The sequence below is a fragment of the Mesoplodon densirostris genome, chromosome 10, assembly GCF_025265405.1.
Source record: "Mesoplodon densirostris isolate mMesDen1 chromosome 10, mMesDen1 primary haplotype, whole genome shotgun sequence".
NCBI lineage: Eukaryota > Metazoa > Chordata > Mammalia > Artiodactyla > Ziphiidae > Mesoplodon > Mesoplodon densirostris.
This window is the reverse complement of record NC_082670.1, coordinates 27,504,605-27,529,132: the sequence shown is the minus strand read 5'-3', so window position 1 is coordinate 27,529,132 and position 24,528 is coordinate 27,504,605. Positions and strand designations below refer to the sequence as shown.

General features: G+C 37.3%; 1 protein-coding gene across 1 annotated transcript; it reads right to left on the bottom strand.

The window, feature by feature from the left end:
- Positions 1 to 4,091: 4,091 nt before the first annotated feature.
- LOC132497878 (ADP-ribosylation factor-like protein 6-interacting protein 6) lies at positions 4,092 to 23,123 on the bottom strand. Its single transcript, XM_060111416.1, has 4 exons — positions 23,091 to 23,123; positions 22,481 to 22,869; positions 22,296 to 22,387; positions 4,092 to 4,228 (listed from the first exon to the last, which is right to left on the bottom strand). The coding sequence occupies exons 1-4, from the start codon at positions 23,121 to 23,123 to the stop codon at positions 4,092 to 4,094; spliced, it is 651 nt and encodes a 216-aa protein (XP_059967399.1).
- Between the last annotated feature and the right edge of the window lie 1,405 nt (positions 23,124 to 24,528).

The window sequence follows — 24,528 nt, the reverse complement described above, 5'->3', positions numbered from 1 at the left end:
CTTGCAAATATGCCAAAACTAAATCACGGGAGAGTGGTGTTTGTCAGGATATTACCTCCACAACGGGTTATTGTCGGCGTCTAACAGTTGTGAGGTGATGACACAGTAGCAGGCCCTATTCCCGACTAGACTTGGCATTCCTTTGAGTAATGAGAGCCAAGACGTGTTAACTTTGACTTAGGCTAGAATATGTCCCTAAAATTTCTTTTCCTCCCTAACACATAGGCAGTCAAGGCTTCTGTTCTCCTCTTAAACCAATGAATATATCGAATCTTAAAGGTAAATAACCAAAGGGGTAGATTATATTTAACACCTGTGTTATGTGTAAACTGCCTCTTCAGAGGATTTATAGACGAAGAGGAGCCAGCTGACTTGACGAAGAGAAGTTTATTCTAGACAGAAAAATATGAAACTTGTAATTTTATCTAGTCCCTTTATACTTAAAGGATTTGTTCTATTATCATGACCAGTTAACCTAGAACTTGTTTCTACTTATTTTTCTGTTTATAGACATACTGGCATGGTTATAAGAAGCTCACTCATTTTAGGGGAAATAATTCCAAAATAATCTTCCTAAAATATGATATTTTTCTATGTATGCAAAATGAATTCAACTCATCATTTATAAACATTCATTAATTTGCTCTTTACTCTATAGATATTTTCTTTTTAATAAAGTAAAAGGATTGAAACTAAAAAGCTCATATTTGATGAGTAGACAGTTCTAAACTGACAATGTTGATGTATTCTTAAGAAAGCTATAAGAAAAAAATTACTTGACTATTGGTCTTGTTATAATCAACCAAGCTTAAATCTGTTCTGAAGGATTTTCTTAGTTACCAACTTTCTAGCATGCTTTTTACTCTTTATTATAGGTAACTCAAAAAATATGTTTACCATGTCTGAACCTATAATAGATGGTAAGATGGAGGGCTTCCCTGGTGGTGCAGTGGTTGAGAGTCTGCCTGCCGATGCGGGGGACATGGGTTCGTGCCCTGGTCCGGGAGAATCCCACATGCCGCAGAGTGGCTGGGCCCGTGAGCCATGGCCGCTGAGCCTGCGCGTCCGGAGCCTGTGCTCCGCAGCAGGAGAGGCCGCGGTGGTGAGGGGCCTGCGTACCGCAAAAAGAAAAAAAAGAAAAAAAAAAATAGTGCCTGGGTTGACTATGTGAGCATCAAAGTTTCACACCATTTGGTGAATCTAATTTTACAGAGAGCTCTTGTTATTCTTTGGTTTGAGAGTTTTGCTATCAGTGTATTTCTCAAGTAACATTATTTCCCAGTAGAATGTTTGAAATTTGGTTATTACAAGTGACACATCTGCATGCAATTTTAACTCTTCCTTCAGGATGGCAACTAAAAGGATGGCAAGATAATGAAAGAGTAAGACTTTAGAAATACAAAGTATTTATTGCAAGTGCGTTTTAAAAAGGTGAATAATTATAAAAAGTTGTAATCTTGTAATGTATTGAAAATAAATTCAGTATGACTTTCAAGTGCTCCTTTTTCTCCTTTGAAACATCTCCTCAAAGTAGTGTGGCCTTGGGCTTCCCTGGTGGCGCAGTGGTTGAGAGTCCACCTGCCGATGCAGGGGACACGGGTTCGTGCCCTGGTCCGGGAAGATCCCACATGCCGCGGAGCGGCTGGGCCCGTGAGCCATGGCCGCTGAGCCTGCGCGTCCAGAGCCTGTGCTCCGCAACTGGAGAGGCCACAACAGTGAGAGGCCCGCGTACCACAAAAAAAAAAAAAAAAAAAAAAAAAAAAATAGTAGTGTAGCCTTCAGTAGCCAACAGAAAGCTATTGTCAACTCAATGGTCTCTTTTACTTCTTACCATCCCAACTTTCCCCTTCAACTTAGAATGGGAACCAGCTTCCTGATATGTGAAAGTTTGGGATAATGAAAGCAAGGAAGTTAAACTGACTTTGGATATGCAAATCCTGGTATTTTAAAAAAAAGAACAGTCCTCTAAGAAAGATCATGGTTGGAAATTTCAATACAAATGCCCTTTGTAAAAATGTGTTTCATTTTAAAATAAACAGGCAATGGAAAGGATAAAATTGGGAGCAACTAGGAGAAATATTGACACATAAAATCTCTGTGACATTTTCTGTCAGATTCAATCATGCTTTACACGTGTGGAGGGTTGGCAATGCTATCTGATGGAAACAAACAAACAAAAAAAAGTGCATATCTTTATCTACATATTCCAAAGGTGTCATTAAGGGTAGAACATAGAAATTTAAGGAGACAGAAGAAGCGAGAACTGAGGACCTGGTGGCTGAGAGTAATAAAACGTAACTCTGGAGAGTCCCCCAGAATGGAATATCTCAGAATGATAGTCTCTTAAAATCCAAGAAGTATTCATTGAATGCTGGAAAAATTCTTACCATGGGCTTATATATACAGAAACAATTTGTTTCTTGTGTTCTCTATGAGTAAGAAAATTATTTTTAAAAAATATTAGATACAATGTAGTCATTTTCATGGCTCTCATTTGCTTAAAGTTGTATTCTTTTTCTTACATTCTTAAATTCTTTGTTCTTTTCATTTGTTATTGCATTTGAATCATATTATAAGAAAGCATCTTAATTATTTAATAAATATTGATAGAGCCCCTACATATTGAAAGTTGATATACCATGTTCAGGTGCTCTGTGGGATAGAAAATTCCCCAAAGAAAACGATGCTGTGTAGACAAAAATAAGAGATGGTTACCATAGCAAAATGTGTGACTTATTTGAGTTCTACTTAAAACTTAGTTATGCTCTATACAGAGTAGATGTCCCTAAATACTTGTTGGCTAAAAAAATGAATGGTTCATATATACTTTTATACATTTTGCCACATTCTCATTGGAAAACTAGCGTGGAAAAAATTTGAAAGTTTGGCACAATTGAAAGTTGAATTGTATTAGTATTATTAGCACTGATAAGATCAATATGTAAACACCTGAAATAAATGGATTTTTTCCAATGGAGGAAAAAATTATCCCACCTATTTCTGAATAGCATGTATATTTCTTCTTTTGGTTCCTGCAATTTTAAGTTTAATAACCTAGCAAGAAAGTTGATTCATGCTACTTATTTTAAATATTCCTATTGCCAATTTAAGTTTTTTTTGTACTGAATCAATAAAGTGATTTAATGTGATATTAGATTTTTAAAACTTCAACATTTTGTGTCAAATATGAATTGATGACACTTTAAAATATTTTTATAGAGTAAGATATTTTACAAGATAAAGTCAATTGCACATTCTTTTTTTTTTTTTTTTCTGCCGTACGCGGGCCTCTCACTGTTGTGGCCTCTCCCGTTGCGGAGCACAGGCTCCGGATGCTCAGGCTCAGCCGCCATGACTCACGGGCCCAGCCGCTCCGCGGCATGTGGGATCTTCCCAGCCCAGGGCACGAACCTGTGTCCCCTGCATCGGCAGGTGGACTCTCAACCACTGCGCCACCAGGGAAGCCCCAGTTGCACATTCTTGATAGCATTTTGAACATGTCTTTTGTTGGAGAGTTATATACCCAACAATCACATATTCAGGTCTCAGAATCTCTAAACTATGCTTATTATATCTATCTATTGATTAATTGATTAGTTGATTGATAGATCCCGATAGGTATGTTTTGACACCTTTAAATTTTGTATCCATAGGTTAAATATATTAAAACTGTAAAGTATCCTGTATACCAATCTTAAAATTTATATTCCAGGTTTCTCCATTCTTGTATTTAGATGCTTCACGCTCAGATAAATATCCTGCTTGTATTTGAGAACTAACATGTTCTGTATTCCTTCCGATCTTTGGATTCTGTAAAAAACATAACCTATTATGAAACTGTCCAAGGTTAGTTTGGACAATATAAAACATATATTTTAAAATATGTTTTTGGGAGGTCTTCTGGCAAATACGTTAGAGACAGTATGCACTGAATCCTCATACACAAAAACACAACATGACAGTTGAAACATTATTAGTACATATTTCAAAAGACATATTCATGGTCAAAAGTGGATTAACTTTATCTGGGGAGCAGAATGGAATGAAAACACAGAAAATAAGACCTCGAAGAGGCAAACCCACAGGCTCCACTACTGGAAATGACTCGTGGCATCTTTGTGTTCAACTCCCATGCGATCTAGCTCTAACAATGCTCTACCCTCTGTGAGGAAACAGACCACTGGGTCTGCAAATGGAGGCTGGAAATAGCTTGGACTGTGGTTAGGATCTGAGCAATATAGCATACATAATGAGCAATATCACCGGAATGTCAAAGGTCAGTGACAATCCTCCGACGAAGAGCTGGGCCAAGTGACACCCTGATTCTCAAAATGGATTGGTTATATTTCCTTAAGACAATAATATAGAATCAGAAATATAAGAGTTGGTTCTCATCTGAGAACCCTGGGGTCCTGGAAAAGTCAGTGCAGAGAAATCAAACACGGAGGAGTAAGCATGGACAGAAACTATCCAACCAGCCACGATATGGCTGCCATGAGAAAAATTAATTTAATGGAACGATCCCAATGAGAGATCACTCCTGAACTAACATAAATAAAAGAGTAATCTAAAAAAAGGAATTACCATAAACTGAATAAGCGTCTCAAAAAATATGACTAGCATTCTAAAAATAAACAGAAGGCTATGAAACAAAAACAGTTGGATATGGATCAAGAACTGTTGGATATGGAAAAAGAATGCATTTGTAATCTCAGAAACAAGAACATTCAAATGTATTAACCCTCGCTTGCAGAAGAAGTCTTTTGCTCCTTCAAGATTGAATGGATGGAAGTGATTTTGTCATGAAAGAATCTGGGATTTCACAGGGTTATTATCCACTAAACAACCCCCAGATGGATCACCCTCAATAAAGCTTTGACTCTGCCTGGTAGAAAAAAATAAAGCCTTAAGATTTAATGTCATGGTTTCCTGAGTCAATGAGGTATCTTCCCCCTAAACCACATTAACAGCCCTCAACCTAACAATGCCTTGAAGAACCTACATTTTTATGAGTTGCCTTGTGAAAATCAGAGCTAGGAGGGAAAAAGAGCAGCATATAACTTAACTTATTTAAAGTAAGTAAACTGGTCATGTACTCAAATTCCCTAACACCTAAGATCTTACAGTCATCTAGTTGAAATAGCCACAAATCTTAGCCTTCTACAGAGCTCTGATCATCATTTATTACTTCCAGGGTCCTCCATGCTCACTGGGCCACTACTATTCCATTTAGACAATATTTCTAGGGAAAAAACCATCATCTGTCAGATGGCTATTGAAGTACTATTTTTACAATAAAAAATGTATTTATTGCAATAGTTTAAATGGTTACAGAACATTTGTTAAATCGTTTTATGCATACATGACTCTACTTAATACTAAATAAGAAGAAAAACATAGGTGCAGCCCATTGAGGCCCTCGGGGTCTAGATTGTGTGGTATGTTAGCAACATTCATAGAGCCAAGAAGCTGTCACCACCACGATTGCTGGTGCCAAGAGAGGCCTGAGCAGACTGCTCAGTGCTGGCACTCCTCTTTCCCTGACAGTGATACTGATGATGATAAGGACACCCCTGCTGTTGTTCTGGTCCTTGTCAGAATAAGAAATCACAAGTACGTTTAGTTGAAACAGTCTGTCAGTATCTTCTAGGAACCAAATACAAAGCATTGTTAGGGGATCAGAGGCAGGCTGAAGCCTACAGCTAAGCACTGCAGACACAATGCTCTATCTTCTCTAGGTATATTTCTTTCTAATAGCAAATAAGATTAATGAGAATTTGAGAAGAGATTCACTCTTCTACCTAATCCCCAAAATTATAATTCCAATTCTACCACTAAGTTATTTCCACAGCAAATATAAGGTCAGATAACCAGAATTTACACACGAATTTAGTGTTTATAGCCAATGAACGAAAAAAAATTCCAACACAGAAGTAAAGAATAATTAAGGCAACAGTCAAATCTGACCCAATCTGTTATATGAGAATTGACAATATCCTGTCAAGGCAAGCATTCAGCAACAAGAAAGTTATAAATAATTTTTCAGTAATCAATCAATTACAAAATGTATTACTGAATGCAATTGATATTCTTAATTTTAATATGATACAGCTTGTATAGCATTATGAGGATATATTTTGCTACCTGTCTTCCTTTTTTAAGATTGTAAATCAGAGAGTAGTTTTTCACCTGCGTGATAACAACAAAATCTATTACAGGGAACACCAATCATGTTATTAATAAGGTTCTGAAATTTTATTTTTAACATCAAAACAATTTCTATGCTTTTGCAATTACTGTGTGACCTCTTAATATGTCCCAGGAAGATTTAAATAATATATAATGATATATAAAATATATAGGTATATGTGTGTGTGTGTGTGTGTGTGTGTGTGTGTGTATATATATATATATATATATATATATAATAGCTCTACCTTCTGTGAAAGTACAAATTTTGGATTACTAAGGGTAGTATGTGGCATACTGAGAGGAATAACTGGCAATATGGCATGCCCACAGTACAGTTTGTTTTCTTTCTTTTTTTTTTTTTTTTTTTTTGCGATACGCAGGCCTCTCACCTTTGTGGCCTCTCCCGTTGCAGAGCGCAGGCTCCGGACGCGCAGGCTCAGCGGCCATGGCTCACGGGCCCAGCCGCTCCGCAGCGTGTGGGATCTTCCCGGACCGGGGCACGAACCCGTGTCCCCTGCATCGGCAGGCGGACTCTCAACCACTGCGCCACCAGGGAAGCCCTGTTTTCCTTTTTTAATTTTAAGGACTATTAAAACTGTTGAATTAAAAATGAAAGATTTCCTGGATGGAATTATTTTTAACCCTCTGCCACTCTAACGAGTTTAATCATATATTAATAATGATGTATTGAAAACTTACTGTGTTCTGGAGGTAGAGTATATCACAACATGTAATTCATTCTAGGAGTGTTAGTCATGGAATGAAGCAAGCAGTTGCCTTTATCTTGTCATGAATTTGTTGTTTATGATTAGTAAAAAGAAAAATCTAAAAATGAAAGAAGATTTCTACTTTATTTTTTAAAGTTAAGTAGATTATATTGAATTACAATAATAATAGTATAAACACATTTTTGTTATTCACTTTTTTTTGTTAAAAGAGATGATTTGGAAATTTGGGGGAATTTAACTTTTTTTTCTTTTACCTTTCTTTTTTCTTTTCCTTCCTTCCTATCTTTCATTCTTTCCCTTTCTTTCTCTTTCTTTCTCCCCCCACCTCTCTTTCTTTCTTTCTTTCTTTCTTTCTTTCTTTTCCCTTTATTTTTTGTCATTTTGATGTTTTAAATTGTGTCACAAAGTTCATCTTTTGAAGAATTTCTATACTGCCTCTTTGGGGAGTTAATAATTTATCACCTTTGCATCACTACACAAATTAACCACAATACAACAACATTTTCTGGGTAACCTTTGCAATTGTAAATGGTGAAATTATTTTAGCGGCTTGCACACGTCATTTGTCAGGGACATTTTAATTAAATTTAAAGCGATAATTGCCCTTCATACGCAAATTTAGTGTGTGGGACCTAACAGGCAAGCTGAAAAATAGAAACATTCGTTTTGTTTATTTGGGTTTAGATGTACTGAGGTCTTAAGTGCTTGTTCAGATCTTCAGAGGAGGTAGAAAGTGTAGAAAAAGTTAGTACATATTGTAGCACAGTTTTTTGTTTTTTGTGTTTTTTTTTTAAAAATCACACACCTAAACAGTACTATGAGGAACATGCATCCCTTCTTAATGTGAGCCTCGTGCTGGTAAAAAGTGAAAATTGACAACTTTGGGGAAATAAGTCTCCCATCCAGGGAAGGGTCCCAGATTGAGAGTGATAGGGCTAAATCCTCCCATCTCACCTCCACCAGCTGGTCTCAGCCAAGCAGGCGCTGGCAGCCTCTGAAATGCCTGCTGAGGATCCACATCCAGTGACCTGTTCAGCTCCTGACCTCTCTGCAGAGACCAGCAGCAGGGGAGAGAATTATTGCCGGTCTGTAATGGGGACACCCCACCCAGGAGTAGCTCAACTGAGGTCGCTTCTTTCACAGCTATTCCGTGTCCTGGCTGTGAACAGCTATTAACCAGTGAGGACGTGCTCCCAGTAGGGTCAGGTGGGGATTTACGTTACAGACCTAGAAGTAAAGGCTCCATACTGAGTCCCTGGAGTCATCCAAGTCTCTACTAGTCTTGCTACAGTTCTGAAATGAGATCTTAAAAAATCCCTGCAAATTCTTTTTCATTGTACCGGCTGTAGATTGTACTCTCTGTCTGGTCTCCATTTCTCTCTGCATAAGCAGCTTTAGGCTTTATTTAAGTGTTGCATTTCCAAGTGCTCTTGACTCTGTTCAGGGCTCCTCACACATCACTCATGCCTTATTTTACAGGGTGAGCGGGTAATTAACATCTTTCACAATTAGCCAGGATTTGCTCTGCTAATTTCATTCCCTGATGAAGGTGCTAACTTGGCGTGAAACTGTAATATGTTGGGTGATTTATTAATTCTCCACTGATGGGTGGAAATCACATGCCTGTGCCTTTACTGTTGAGAAAGTTAACAGCATCCATTGTAAGAGATGGTATTTGAAAAGTGATGCTGGTGTGATTGAATGTGTGAATGTATAATGAAGTCAACCCAGATAGCCCCTTTCTGATTAAATTGTATTAAAATTATGTGGCAGTTCCTTGGAAAGAGATTCTTAAGAAAGAAATACGTGCTCATCTTTTAAGAGTAGCTGTCAGTCACTGTGTGTGTCACTGGGAGCTATAGAGGAAAAAAGTCATACCTGTTTTTTAAGCAACAAGTAGAAGAAACCCTACTGATATGAAGGCCCTTTGCCTAAACAAGCTGTAACATAAATTTTAACAACACAGGGAGCAAACTTCTTTAAGAAATCCCCAAATAAAGCAATTTGACACATATATCATTAGATATACTGTTATGGGTTTCCCTTATCTTATTTCCACTCTAAGCATAAGCCTTTGATATTTAGTATGAGAATTCACAATCAATCAAGAAATATTGACAATACTGAAAGCTAGGTTTCTGAGAACACTTTTCCTGTCGCTTTTCCTCATTTATCCCAAGTTTCCAAAAGAATATTAATTTTTTTTAAAGTTCTTTTACCCAGGAGAAATCTGGAAGACATCACCTTAACCAAGTGACTAAAGTTAATATTATCAATGATGGGGAAACTGACATTATGTGCCTCTTGATGAGATGATTTATGAAGAACATTTTATGCAGTATTTTGCTACAGATTAAAAATCAAATATCAGATACTCATCAGGAAGAAATAATAGAAATCAAAGAATATACTATAAAATAACTTTTCCTAAATAATTTTGACATAGTCATTAAAAGGGTCAATGTCAGGAAAGAAAAAGAATGGCTTAGGAATGGTGTCCGTTTAAAGAAACCTAAGAGATATGAAAACTAACACATGTGATTTCCTGTTGGATCCTTGTTGGGGCACATTGCTATAAAATATATTACTGAGACAATTTGGTAACACTTGAATATGGATTTTATATTAGACAATAGTACTGCATCAATTTTAAGCTTAATTTTATAAGTGTACTCTGACTGTGTAAGATAATGTGTTTGTCCTATGAAGATATATGCTGAAAAATTAAATCTGCAACTTACTCTCAAATGATTTAGCCAATAAATAAATAAACAAATAAATAAATAATAAATAAATAAAATACATATATATGTATACACTGTGTGTCTATTAAGAGAAAGTGAAAGAGAGGAAAAGCATGCACAGGGAATTATAGCAATTATCCTGTAATAACTTATAATGGAGTATAATCTGCAAAAATACTGAATCACTATGCTGTACACCTAAAACTAACACAATATTGTAAATCAACTATACTTCAATAAAAAATAAAATTCAATTATCAAAAGAGTGAACAGGAAATAGATTTTTTTGAAATTTTACATGTTGGCCAAAGACTTTTATTTTAACATCACTCTTGATTACAGGTTGGGTGGGTATAGAAGTCTTACTAAGAAAGTATTTTCAGGGACTTCCCTGGTGGCGCAGTGGTTAAGAATCCGCCTGCCAACACGGGGCGTGGGTTCGAGCCCTGGTGCGGGAAGATACCTACATGCCGCAGAGCAACTGAGCCCGTGCGTCAAAGCTACTGAGGCCACGTGCCACAACTACTGAAGACCGCGTGCGTGAGCCTGTGCTCCCGAACAAGAGAAGCCACTGCAACGAAAGCTCGCCGCAACTAGAGAAAGGACACGTGCAGCAACGAAGACCCAAAGCAGCCAAAAATAAATGAATAAACAAATTAATTGAAAAAAAAAGAAATTATTTTCAAACTTTTCCAATATCCCTTCAAGTTCTAAGACACGAAACAACCCAAGCGCCCCTCAACAGATGATCAGATTAAAACAGATGATCAGATTAAAAAGTGGAATATATATCTATATATCTATATCTATATCTATGATGGAGTATTACTCAGCCATAGAAAATAATAAAATTCTGCCATTTGCAGCAACGTGGATGAATATTGTGCTTACCGAAATAAGTCAGACAAAGACAAATACTATACTATATCACTTATATGTGGAATCTAAAAAATATATAAATGAATGTATGTGCAAAACAGAAACAGACTCACAGATACAGAAAACAAACTTGTGATTATCTAAGGGAACAGGAAAGTGGGAAGTGGGAAGGGACAAATTTGTGGTATGGGATTAACAAACTACTACACACACATTGAAGGAGTGTTCTGTCTGAAATTTTGTAATAGATAAAAAAGAAATTTCTAAACAAATATTGATGGCTGTTATTCCAAATTAAGCCCAAATGATGCATATATAATCACAGTATTTTTTTCTCAGTATGCTATTAATCAGTATGCTATTAAATATCTGAGAACATTATTTATCATAATGATGTAAACAGTGGAGAGTGACATTTAAAAAATAATGGTAAAACTTTTCTGAAGGGATAAGAAGAGGTGAAAGTTATGCATTGTGAAATGATTTCTTGAGTGTAAGCCCTCATCCATTACAGAAAGTTAATAAATAACATCTAAAACTAAATCAAAAGTGGTAATGTAAATATATTATACAGAATATAGAGGTAGTAATAGATCAAACAGTGAAAAGCACTAAGGAGTGGAATTTAGAAGTGGGGAATGGTGGAGCAGGGGCTACTATTTTTCATCAAAAATCTAATTACTATTTGATCTTTTAGGAACATGTACCTCGATCATTTGCATAATAGCAAAATTAAAATTAAGTCCACTAAACACAAAAATTAAAACAAAAATAAATATTAAAAACAATTGAGGACTTATTATGTACAAAGCCCAATACAAGGAAATTTGCATCTGTTGCCTCATCTAAAACTGAAAGCAAACTATGAATATTTATTATCTTTTTGTATTCTCTACATATTTCCTGTGAGAAAGGAGAAACTTCGTAGTTTAATAACTCACCAAGATCACACAATATGACTGAAATAAGAATTCAAAATTACATCTGTCAGATTTTCAAACCAGTTCTTTTAATAAGTACAAAATGCTACTTGATCCATCTCATTCATTCACTTAATAAATATGTACTTGGACACTTACTATGTTCTAGGTGCTAAGTTACACACACTTAGCTAATTGAGGAATGAAATGGATTATTACAACATCATGTAATTACAATTGTGTTATGTTCTAAGAAGAAAGTACCATAATCCCACACCTAAACATTTTTTTGGGTGGTATGGCACCCTTTGCTTCCTATCCCAGAGAATTCTCTGACAAAAGATGTAGGATGCCACAGAACTCTTCTTACTGCCCATGAATGTGTTATTCAGAAACGTGAGAGAATGGACACAATGTAGGCAAGAACTTTGACCAATAAGAAATGAGTATTTATAAATAAATTTATCCCTCTTTCTTTTCTGTGAAGCACAGTCCTGAGACACAGTTAGTACGGCTGCTCAAAAGCTGGTACCACGAGATGGAGCAGTGTCTGTGTAGCAATGTCTTGCTCAGTAATGAATGCTTACATTGCCTCTTAAGGATCTAGAACAAAAGTTTATAAATGATAATTTTTTAGTAATATATGGAGGAAGAAAACTCAGTAAAGGAGTCAACAGTGTTAGTGCCAGGAAGAGAACCAGGTGACAGTCATACCAAGAAAGGAAGTAAGTGAAAGTTAAGGAAGTGAATTCCTCATCTGGATAAAATTTAAAGATACTCTTATCATGAGAAAGACAAAGAAGAGCTAGTTGAAAACAGGATCAAGGGAGATTTTTTAGAAAATAAGAGTAATTAAAATGGGTTCATAGGATGAAAGGAAGAAATCAAAGTAGAGGAAAATGATTGTTGAGATGTCAGAAGAAAACTAGGGGATGGACTTTTCCTAGAGGCAATTGATTAGCCTCAGACAGGGTAAGCCCCTTACTGTCTGAAACACTAAGGAAGGCAGTACTAAGAAGGCAGAGATGGACATAAAGAAGTACAGTTAGAATAGCTCATGCTTGGTAGACATTTTATTTTTTTCTTTTGGATAGTGAAGAAAGGTGCTGAACATAGATTTGGAGACAGCTGGAGGGTAATCAGGAACCATCCATTTTCTCCAGCAGCATGCAGCAACAGGGTATGGAAGAGTGGGGATTGAACCTAAGGTTAGAGTTTCTCAGGATGGGTTGGGCACAGGAGTTGAAAATGCTGGTAGGAAAGTGGTTGAAATTTATCACCAAAGGTAATTGCACTGGAAATAAACTGGGATAGACCTTTTTTGGATGTAGCTCCCCTTTGTTGAAAGAGGCAATCTAGGTCTATTATAAATGCAGACATAATTGATATCGTTTGACATGATGCCTAGAAGTTGTGCGTAATCATGGTATATAGACAGTATGGTGAAAATCAAAACTATTGAGCCAAACATGTGTTGGCCATTGCCCTTTTCTATTAAATATGACCTATTTTGAAGCAAGATGTAGTAAGAATCATATAGGACTTTTTTCTATTATAACAAATATGTTTTCATATTATTTTAACATATGTAGATAAATAATTTTTTCCTTCCAGTCCTTCTGACTATCATGAGAGAGAGTGTGTGTATGTGTGTGTAAGCTTGTGTGTACACACATCCATGTGCAGATAGCATTAATTGTGATCTGAAGACTAGTTATGACTTATGCATGAGTCACAGGTTCCTAGCCTGCTGGATTGGGAAAGGCAATGCTGCCGCTGCCAGCCTTCCCTGTGACACAAGACGGAGCTCTGGTTACATCTCTGCCTGGCCTATAGTGACTGAGAGGCAAGAGGAGTTTCTTATTCAAAATGCTCCACAGCTGGAATCTTGTCTGCAGTATCAGCCGATGCCTCTGGGCTCTAATCTTTCGGATTGGACTCTAGAAGGTTGCTTATTCAGTTTTGTAGGCTGTTTAATCAGTAGCTGTTTTGGACATAAAAGACAGTGTTCTCTCATTGAAAACAATATGTAATTATTTCTTCTTCGGTAATTTGCTTGAATCATATATATATATATATATATATATATATATATAATATATAATCAAAAAGGAGAGGACTTATAAATGACTTTTATTATATGCATTATAGAAAAAACTTGTTTTAATCTTTTTGAAATATGAAAATAATTTTTTAAACATCTCTTTTTCTAAAACTCACTTGACTAATATGCAGGAGAAAATTATAGGGTTGAGATTTATCAGTTTTTTTAAATATGAAGAATTATAAAAAACAATTGCTGTTCTCCTAACTTATAGGTTCTTTTTAGTAAAACGTCTTAGGTTTTATGAGATTTTATTTTGAAAGCAATAGTAAAAATAATATTCACAAACTTAACAGTTAAAAAAGCAGTTTTTTCTAATTTCTATGCATTTTATCTTCAAAGTAATTTCTGCTTTGCATTTAATGTATCAAAGAAATTATAACAAGTAATTTGATTTCCATATGTATAAAATTTCTATCAGTAATTTAATAGATCAGGAAAATTTTTTTTTTTTTTTTTTTTTTTTTTTTTTTTGCGGTACGCGGCCTCTCACTGTTGTGGCCTCTCCCATTGCGGAGCACAGGCTCTGGACGTGCAGGCTCAGTGGCCATGGCTCACGGGCCCAGCTGCTCCATGGCATGTGGGATCTTCCCGGACTGGGGCACGAACCCATGTCCCCTGCATCGGCAGGCGGACTCTCAACTACTGCGCCACCAGGGAAGCCCAGGAAAAATATTTTAATGCACTGTATGACCTGATTTTCTTGTTCAGAAAAATAAAATCCAAACAGAGAGAGAAGAATCCTTAACTTTGTTTCAGCTCTGATTTCTAGTCTCAATTGTTCCAGAAACCATATAACTTGAAAATATCATTTAATACATTAAGATTTTAGATTTTTAATTTTCATTTCTAATGCCTTCTTTCATATCTTCATTACCTCTTTATAGATGACTTCCAAGTTTTATTTCCATCTGTTACTTCATGCCTGACATACATATCCTATTACAAAACTACTCAAGGACTTGACTATCTCACAATTTTAATGTGAGAATCTATGAATTTGAATAATTTATCTAAAGATGATGTCATCACATTCACTCCAAAGAAAGTTCTCCTTCAGATTTTCTACAGTGATGTACTTTCTCATCACTTTTTCAGTCTCTTGTGCTGGGAAACATGGAGCTAACTTTGATCCATTCTTTTCTTTCAACTCTTTTATCTAGTCTGATCTCAAGTCGTGATGTATTTTTCTTCACAACATCCCAGGGAAAATAGATCTGGAACTTGAGAAAGATGGTTACGAGTCCATAACTTAAGAACAGAATAAGGAGAAATAACTGGGTGTTTGGCGAGTGGCATTCTAAAGATCACAAACGTCCTTGGAAGAGGTCAAGGGACCATGGGACATAGTGAAAAAGGCAAAAGTAAGGAATTGGGATCATGCAATGCCATGCTAGTTCAGAGAGAGGAAACTAAACAATATTGGGAATTTTCAGAAGATCAATCTACCTACTATGTAGAAAAGATGGAAGAAAGGAGCAGTCGCAGTGATCAGATGTGTATTTAGGAAGACAATGAATAGCATGGTTATGCACCTTTATCTTGTTGGTATAAATTACAGTAATAGGTTTTCTAATGTTACATCATCTTTACATTTCTAGATTTACTGGGTAACTGTGTTTTCTTAACTACCTAGCATCTGAACCTCTTTATAATATTTGGCCCTCTTACACTTCTCTAAAGTCTGTATAAAACATTTGCTTGAAGTTTTCATAGAATTTAGCTATATTTTACATTAACCTAGATAGAGGTAAGGTGGGTGATTCACTGAGATATCTTGAAGTTGTTTTTGTGCCCTATATTTACCAATGTAAAGAACTAAAAATTAACTATACACTGGTAATAGTATGGAAGGCAATACCACTGCATAGCTTTGATGTTGTTTAATAATTGCTATGATATACTGGGCTAGTGCTCAGGCTCTTAATATGCTTAGACAAGATTTATTTGAGCTCTAAGAAATGACTATTATAATGACTTCCCAAGGGTACAATTGGGTACTATTAGTAGTTTGGTGTCCAGCAAAATAATCTGCAATACTCTCCCTTTCCCAAGACATAGGAGGTTACAAGAATGACATACTGCCCCTGCAATGTGTGCCAATATTTGACAGAGTGCACACATATCCAGAGCGCTCCAAAGCACTGCTGAAACCCAGGTCTCCCTGCACCTTCCTTCACTGGTCCACTTCTCATGGCTGTAGCTGAGATGAGAGAGAAGTCAAAGGCAAGGCAAATTCAATTTACCTTTCATAATATTACTTTTTCTTCTCTGGGAAAAAAATCCCTTACAGCAGTTTGCTGGAGGCAAATTCATACTGAGCACATGGACCAGTATCTAGAGCTGACTCAACCCAAGGGTCCATGGAAACACATATGTCAGTATCTCCAGAGATTAAAGCGCCGTATGTCAGAGTTATTCCAGACTTATGTTCTGGAATGGCTTTCTTAGAACTATATACACTTTAGAATTGAAAGAACTATCCAAAGTCACTCAGTTTAACTCTTTGTTTCATGGGTGGGAAGACTGAGAACCAGAATAGCTAAATGACATGCCCCTTGCCAATGGCTACCCATACAGTTTAGAGAAAGAAGAATTTTTAAAGTCCAATTCTGAATTTAACCAAGTTTATTTTTTCTTTCTTTTCTGCTTCATTTTTCTTCTCTGTAGAAAAGTTGAGAGATCACTGAAAATTACTTTAGAGAAACCCTAAAGCTTCTGCTACCTTTTCTCTTACAAATGTGGGAGACCATATAATCAGCACTTGAACTTTTCTAGTTCTCCCTTTTGTCCTTTCTGTGACTTCTTACACCAGATGCTGTTTTATTTTTTCTGAGATTATACTTCAGTCTGATTAAGTGTCAGTGTGATCTTGAAGCTATGATAAGTTTGCTTCTTCATAGAGCTAACAAATATAATACTAATAGGTATGGAGAATAATGCATGAGGAAAAAGATAATGATAACTTCTAAAGAGGTTGCATCCCTAAATTATTCTGAAATAGAATTTTTTTAAATGTAAAGACTTTTAAAATTACAACAATTTATAATCTTACGTCTACTCCAGTACAATGTGATATATTAGCACAGTGAAGCCTCTGATGTAGGTTGGGGATGACTCCCCCCAACACACTCACTCTAGTTGTTTTTTTTTTTTTTTTTTTTTCGGTACGCGGGCCCCTCACTGTTGTGGCCTCTCCCATTGCGGAGCACAGGCTCCAGACATGCAAGCTCAGCGGCCATGGCTCACGGGCCCAGCCGCTCCGCGGCATGTGGGATCTTCCCGGACCGGGACACGAACCCGTGTCCCCTGCATCGGCAGGCGGACTTTCAACCACTGCGCCACCGGGGAAGCCCCCATTCTAGTTCTTTACCAAGTCCAGCCCAAGGGAGGTGAGTTGCCCTCCAGCCTTCCCTGAAGTAAATCAGTTATGTATACAAAGCCCCTTTGCTCCGTGGCAGCTTCACTTCTTTCTGTCTTGAGCGATATTGATAGCTATCAATAAGCCAGAAGGAAGAGGGAGGGTGGGAAATGATAAACGAATGAAGCTTAAACTAGTAGAAGAAAGAAACTCCCACAATGTAACCTGGGCCAAAGCAGTCATTAACAGTAAAGGTTTCACGTCAGTGGAAACACTCTGAACTTCTTAAAATGTTGCAACTGCCAGTTAGTGGTAGGCAGCAAGGATCTGAGTTAATATGCTTTACTGAATGTACAGAACAACAGGACATTAGAGAAAATGCAAAGTTCCAAAATATGCCTGACTCTAATACAGTAATACACACAGTATTTATATAAAAACATCTATATATCTATATATATTATACATAATACATATATGTAATTTCAGGGAAATCATTCACAGTAGACAGATGAGCAAAATTTGTTTCTAAGATGGGTGTAATTTTGGGGAAGGTACTCTCAGTTTTCCTTAACTCTGCTCTGTTTGTCAAATGGTGTCTGGAAGAAAAGTGAGAAGGAAAATATTAGCTTTGCTAACTTAATGAAGGTTAGTTATCCCTAGATAGAGACATACTTTTGATTGTGATAATTACATTAGACTATATGAGTAGATAAAAAATAAATCCAAACAGGGGAGGTGTTTCATCAGTAGTCAAACACTACCTGGAATCTTGCGTTTGATTCTAGAAAAGAAAATGGAATACAATGGAAATCCCGGAGCAGTTTTCTAGGCAGCGGTGCCTGAATGGTATGAGGATGTGAAACCATATTGTATGAGAAAGAAAATGGAAGGTTTAGCAAAAGAAACATAAAATACAAAGAGAGACTATGGAGAAGTCTTTAGATATTTAAAAGTTGGGAAGGTGATTAAACTTGTTAAATAAAATCTCAGAGTATAGAACCAAGATGTGAATATTTCAGGGAAAGTGATTGAGGCTGATCATGGGGAAGACGATTTTTAGATCTCTTAGATCAGCTATCTAAAAGTGGAATCAGTTACTCCTGGAAGTTGCAAATTTACTGTTATTGAGATTATTCAAGAACAAGTTGGGTAATTCCTTGGTGGGAACATCTTAGAAAGAATTCAAGCATCAAAAGGAGGATGGACTAAAAACAGAGAATGATATCTTTTTTTAAAAAATTAATTTATTTATTTTTGGCTGTGTTGGGTCTTCGTTTCTGTGCGTGGGCTTCCTCTAGTTGCGGCGAGCGGGGTCCACTCTTCATCGCGGTGCGTGGGCCTCTAACTGTCACGGCCTCTCTTGTTGCGGAGCACAAGCTCCAGACGCGCAGGCTCAGTAGTTGTGACTCACGATCCTAGTTGCTCCGCGGCATGTGGGATCTTCCCAGACCAGGGCTCGAACCCGTGTGCCCTGCATTGGCAGGCAGACTCTCAACCACTGCGCCGCCAGGGAAGCCCTGAGAATGATATCTTTTAATCTTAAATACTGTTTGCAAAATGAATGAGCATGAAACCTGGACTATGACTCCCTACAAAGAACTGTTTGTGCCTGATAAGTCTATTTATATGCCAAAGCCCAAAGAACATGAAAGATGCATTTTGTACAACCATTGAACTAAACATACTGGAACACTTGGATCTCTAAAATGAATTCTATGGTTAGTATTAGAGCCATTAGTTGTGAATAAATTTAAATATTATATACTCTTCTTTCTGAGCTCATGTGTGTGTGTTCAAAACAGCTAATTATTTTTTGAGTGCCTTATCTATAGCATGCTTTACTGGGTATTATGGGTATACAGAGATGTATAGATACTGTTTGCTAGCTTAAACTGTTTACCTTACTTCTCTTTTCTTTTCTTCTTTCCTTTCTCTTTTCTATCTTTACATATTTTTATACTTCAAACATCTTGATTTTTAACTTCACATGACACATAGATTTTAGTCCAAGATTTGTCATTTATTAGCTGTATAATCTTGGTAAAATGACTAATCTCTTTAAGTTTCAGTGTCTATATTTGTGAAACATAAAAAATAATAGAACCAGCTTCGTAGTGAGGACTCAGTGAGACATGGGCATATCTCTCAGCATATAGTAAGTGTTCATTCATTCACTACTAGCTATTATAGTATCGTTCAAACTCACTGTCACATCTACCCTTAGCATTTCTCATTAAACCCTTCTTATTCTGGGTTCATTAGAACCTCCAGCGAACCACTACTCTCTACCTCATTGTGACCACCCACTCTGTTTGCTGGTTATCCTACCTGGTTTTGGAAAAGAATGGGCTTCCCACTTCAGTTTCAACCCCTGCACATCTGTACCTTTACTCTCAACTCTTGCCCTTACATGGGGAGATGGGCAAATCTATAATGTCATAGAATTCTGGGTTGGTAAATACTAGAGTTTATCCAATTGACCCTCTCATGTTAGAGATAAGGAACCTGGGATAAGGAAGACAGGTCTGACCTTTTTCAGATAACAGAGCAATTAGTTAATCAGTGCAAGTTAATAGCAGAGTAAAGTACTCCTCTGCTATAGAGTATCCCTAGTTCCAAACAGTTGTGAGTGAATTGAGAGTATGGAGAAAAAAAAGGAAGAAGGTCAGAGTTTGACCTTTAGCCCTCAGTGGCATGTAGGACAATGTTTTGAGTATTAAAATGAATAAATTAAAAGAAACTAACATATTTTTAGTGCCTATTCTGTTCTGAGCACTAAGGTAGTTTCTTTATATACAGCACATTATTTGATCCTCAATAACAAAACCAAAACATATAAACAAACTTTCTCTTCATTTCTTAATTGAGACAATGAAGCTCAAAGAAATTATATTTGACCAAAGTTAAATACACTAATAAATGGTAGTGCCACAATTTTAACCCATGTTTCTATGAATGTAAAATCTAAGCTCTTTGACTGCTTTTATGGTAGTGCTCACTCTTCCCAATCTTGGCTATTATATGATCCCAGTCCTCTAAGGCAAATAAGTCCACTTCTCCTAGGGATGTTCAAGATACTTAGGATGTATTTGTCTTTGGGAGAAGAGGTGGGTATAGAAATTAACTATGTAGACTGTCACCTCTTGTGGTTCCTGGGCAGTAGGAAGCCTAATTTAAACAACCCCTCATCAGGGTGCTTACCCCTGAGCTTATTCTACAAGAAGTTGGATCTCACCAAGAGAGACATAGTAAAATTCCCCAAACCCCAAGAATATAAGAAAAATTTAATGTCAGAGAGGGCAAGAGAGTGAGCAAAATAATTTTTTTCTACAAATATTAAGAATTGTTTGAACCTCAGAATTTTCACTGGCAACTTTGGATAACAGGAAACATTGAAACAATATATTCAATGTGTATGTTATTATGTTTAGTGCACCATCCTTTCAAAGAGCAAAAATTTAGAAGTCATCACTCTGCTTTCAGAAAAAAAAAAAAACCTCTTGTTTGTGGCACTGCCTAATTTCTGTATTATAAATATTCCTACATGGCCAATTTCAAGGTACCAACATGAAATTGCTGACTGCAAAGTTGAAAGATATATGCACGTTGTCTTTGAGCCCACTGCAAGTTCTCATTTGCATATGACAGGGTTATATGGATATTTAATATAGGTACATGCATATTTTTATGTGTATGCATAGAAAAAGAAGGTCTGGAAGTATATGCAAAAATTATTTTATCAGTTTGCTCTGGAGAGAAGAGTGGGTTTAAGATATGTCTGATAAAAGAGAACTTTCCTATTTTATTCTGTATATCTTTGTATCTTTCTAAAACATTTTATTAACATGTATACACAAAAAGTACATATATAATAGATTTATACAGGTCAGTTTTCACAAACTGAACACGCCTATATAGCCACTTACACAGATCCAGAAACAACGTTATCGACACTACTCATATCTCTGCCAAGCAGTATTCTTCAACACCCCAGGAGTAACCATTATTCTGATTTCTAACAGCATAGATCAGCTTTGCCTGCTTTTGAAATTTATATAAATGGTACAGCATATATTATTCTAGTTAACCCAAATATTCAATGATGTAGACATTATACCTATGAGCTTTGTATTTAGGTTTAAGTATGAATACAGCCATGTCACTAGGGAGAAATGACTTGGTGATTTTAATCTGCCTATCAGTATGATGAGCTCTTGTTAAGACCTTATGAGAGGGCAAAAAAATACGTAGCTGTGGAAATACGTTGATTACAGACTGATGTTCAGCTATGTTACCTGGGGCCTGAATCAGCACTGCTTCAGACCAGTGCACAAGAAAGGATATAGGGGAGAAAGCACAAGAGTGAGGGAGAGAGGGAGAGATTCCAATTACTTCCTTACAGGACAGATGGCAGATTCAGTCCCCTGAGGGCTCAAGGAAGACTCTTGCAGGAGTTGGCTATACCTGGTGCTCAGCTTTCTGAGACAGCACAAGAAGCAGAGATGTAAAGAGGAAAAATGACAGCCTGACATGGAAGAAGAAGAGGAGAGTTCTGGTTCCATGGGTAAGTCTCATATCTTTCTGAGATTCCTTTTTTTTAAAACATCTTTATTAGAGTATAATTGCTTTACAATGGTGTGTTAGTTTCTGCTTTATAACAAAGTGAATCAGTTATACATATACATATGTTCCCATATCTCTTCCCTCTTGCGTCTCCCTCCCTCCCACCCTCCCTATCCCACCCCTCTAGGTGGTCAGAAACTACCGATCTGGTCTCCCTGTGCTATGCGGCTGCTTCCCACTAGCTATCTATTTTACATTTGGTAGGCACATATATACAATGGAATATTACTCAGCCATAAAAAGAAACGAAATTGAGCTATTTGTAATGAGGTGGATAGACCTAGAGTCTGTCATACAGAGTGAAGTAAGTCAGAAAGAGAAAGACAAATACGGTATGCTAACACGTATATATGGAATTTTAGGGAAAAAAAAAGTCACGAAGAACCTAGGGGTAAGACAGGAATAAAGACACAGACCTACTAGAGAATGGACTTGAGGATACGGGGAGGGGGAAGGGTAAGCTGGGACGAAGTGAGAGAGCGGCATGGACATATATACACTACCAAACGTAAAATAGATAGTTAGTGGGAAGCAGCCGCGTAGCACAGGGAGATCAGCTCGGTGCTTTGTGACCACCTAGAGAGGTGGAATAGGGAGGGTGGGAAGGAGGGAGACGCAAGAGATATGGGAACATATGTATATGTATAACTGATTCACTTTGTTATAAAGCAGAAACTAACACACCATTGTAAAGCAATTATACTCCAATAAAGATGTAAAAAACAAAACAAAACAAAAAACCCCAAATTGCCATATTATAGCCCATGTGGAAAGAATGTCCAGTCAGTTTCTTGAACCTGGCAGGTGAAAGAGGAGTAGGAGGAAACATTCCTGGTTCAAAAGAATCAAAATAAGTCACTGTCCAAGAAAAGCTGCAGCAGGAGAATCCGGCAGTTAGGGATATTATAAGTAGAGTCCAGAATCCTAACAGTCCAGTGTGTACATCATCTTCGTTCTTCAAATTTTCAGCATGTAACTCTTCTACGATCAGGTAGATGATGGTGAGAAGGAAGGCGAGGGGGATGGCAAACAGCAGCGAACAGAGAACTGAGAGGACCCGGACCGGCCAGCGCCGGGCTTGGGCTCTGCCGCCCGCATCCGCCGAGAAAATGCCCTTGCGTTTATCGGGCAGGGCGGGAGACCCGTCCCCGTCTGGCTGGAGTAGCGAGTCCTTTCTAGGTTCCGACGACGCCCCGGCCCGCACGTCACGGGCCACTTGGTTGCATCCCTCCTCCTCGTCGACTTCACCCTCACCCCAGCTGTCTCCGTGACTCGGGCAGGGGGTGAAGGTGGCAGGGCCCCACTGCCCCACCCCCTACGGGGTGAGGCTGTCTAAGCTCGGGAAGCTGGGACACAGTTGTCTTCCCTTCCCCGGGGGAAGTTGGTGGAGTTTTCTGAAGTCACTTTAAATGAACTTTCCACACAAAGTTGAGTTTGACAGTCAACCTCCAATATGATACTTGAATAACTTTCTAGAATCTTAAATAGATCACTGAGAAACATTAGAAACCTAGTGTGAGCAAGCTAGGCTTTTACCTGGTGGAGAGGAGGGACTATTGCACTATCCATTGGTACTTCTGTACTATTTTCTCTTAATTTTCACATAACATCGACCCCAACTCGTGTAGATTCTGCCACCCATGTGCAGCTAACATCCATCCAGTTCCTCTCATATCCATTGCAGGAATCTGCTCTAAGTAACATCATCTCTCATTTGTAATTCTCCAACAGCCTCTGGATTTATCTACAAGTACATACCCTTGATCTTCCATTCCCCACACAGTAGTCAGAAAGATCCCTTTTGCTTAGAGTCCTGTACTTTTTTCTCTTAGAGTAAATTCTCATACATTTCCCTTAACCATTCATGGCCTTGGCTCACCCAGGCTTCCACCTTCATATTTTTTCTATACTACTCTTCCTTTCCTCGGTAACCACATTGAATTTTTTCTGTTTCTTGTACTGTGTCTTTGCTCTTTTCCACCTCAGGACTTTACACATTTACCTACTACATTTACCAGAAACATCCATAATAATTTTCCTTCTCAACCTGCCCACCTTTTCAACTGTATGGTAACATCCTACTTATCTTTTCCTCATTCCTCGGATCCTAGTGTAAATGCCATTTTCTTAATGCAGTCTTTCCAGAATCCCTTACTTCAAGGTAAATTTAGAAGCTAGATTTCTTCTATTTTAGCACATGTCACACTAATAAATATGTATTTAACAGTTAGAACATTTATAGAGACTATATTCCCCTCCATTCAGCATCACACCCCTAGTGCTTAGCCCATAGTGACTGACTTGACTCCTATTAAGCCTTTCTGTAACTTGAGTAGGGACTAGCCTGAAAGGCAAACATCACTCTGGGTATGTGCCATGGACATGGGACAGGTAAGGGCTAACCATGAGGGCTTGAGCAAGTCTGTGTTGGCAAGAATTGAAAGAGCAGTTTCAAGTAGTATGTGTTTTTTTGAACTTTTTATTTTATATTGGAGTATAGTTGATTAACAATGTTGTGTTAGTTTCAGGTGTACAGCAAAGTGTTTTAGCTCTATATACATGTCACTATTCTTTTTCAAATTCTTTGCCCAATTAGGTTGTTACAAAATATTGAGCAGAGTTCCCTATGTTATACAGCAGGTCCTTGTCGGTTATTTATTTTTAAATATAGCAGTGTGTACATGTCAATCCCAAGTATTTATGAACTGGAATAAATGTACTTATAGATGGAGATGATAAGGAAGTAGTTCTGTCCTTTAGGTGATGCTAACAATGATCATAAACAATATAGGAGAAGTAAGTTTATGGGGGTGAGAACGAGAGAAGAAGGAATTATGCTGATGGTGTTGAGTTTAAGGAATCTACAGAATTTTCATAAGAGATATCCAGTAGGCATAGTTGCATCTTGAGCTGAAGAAATAAGTGAAGATTAGAGAGTTGGGGTTCATTTCGTGTGATTGGAATAGTGCTTGTA

Coding starts and splice junctions, on each gene's coding strand:
- LOC132497878 (XM_060111416.1), bottom strand. CDS start 23,123: ATGGATAGTGCAATAGTCCCTCCTCTCCACCAG. Junction 22,870..23,090: donor TAGTCCCTCCTCTCCACCAG/GTAAAAGCCTAG, acceptor CTCACCCCGTAG/GGGGTGGGGCAGTGGGGCCC. Junction 4,229..22,295: donor CTATAATATGGCAATTTGGG/GTTTTTTGTTTT, acceptor TATATTGCTCAG/ATCCTAACCACAGTCCAAGC.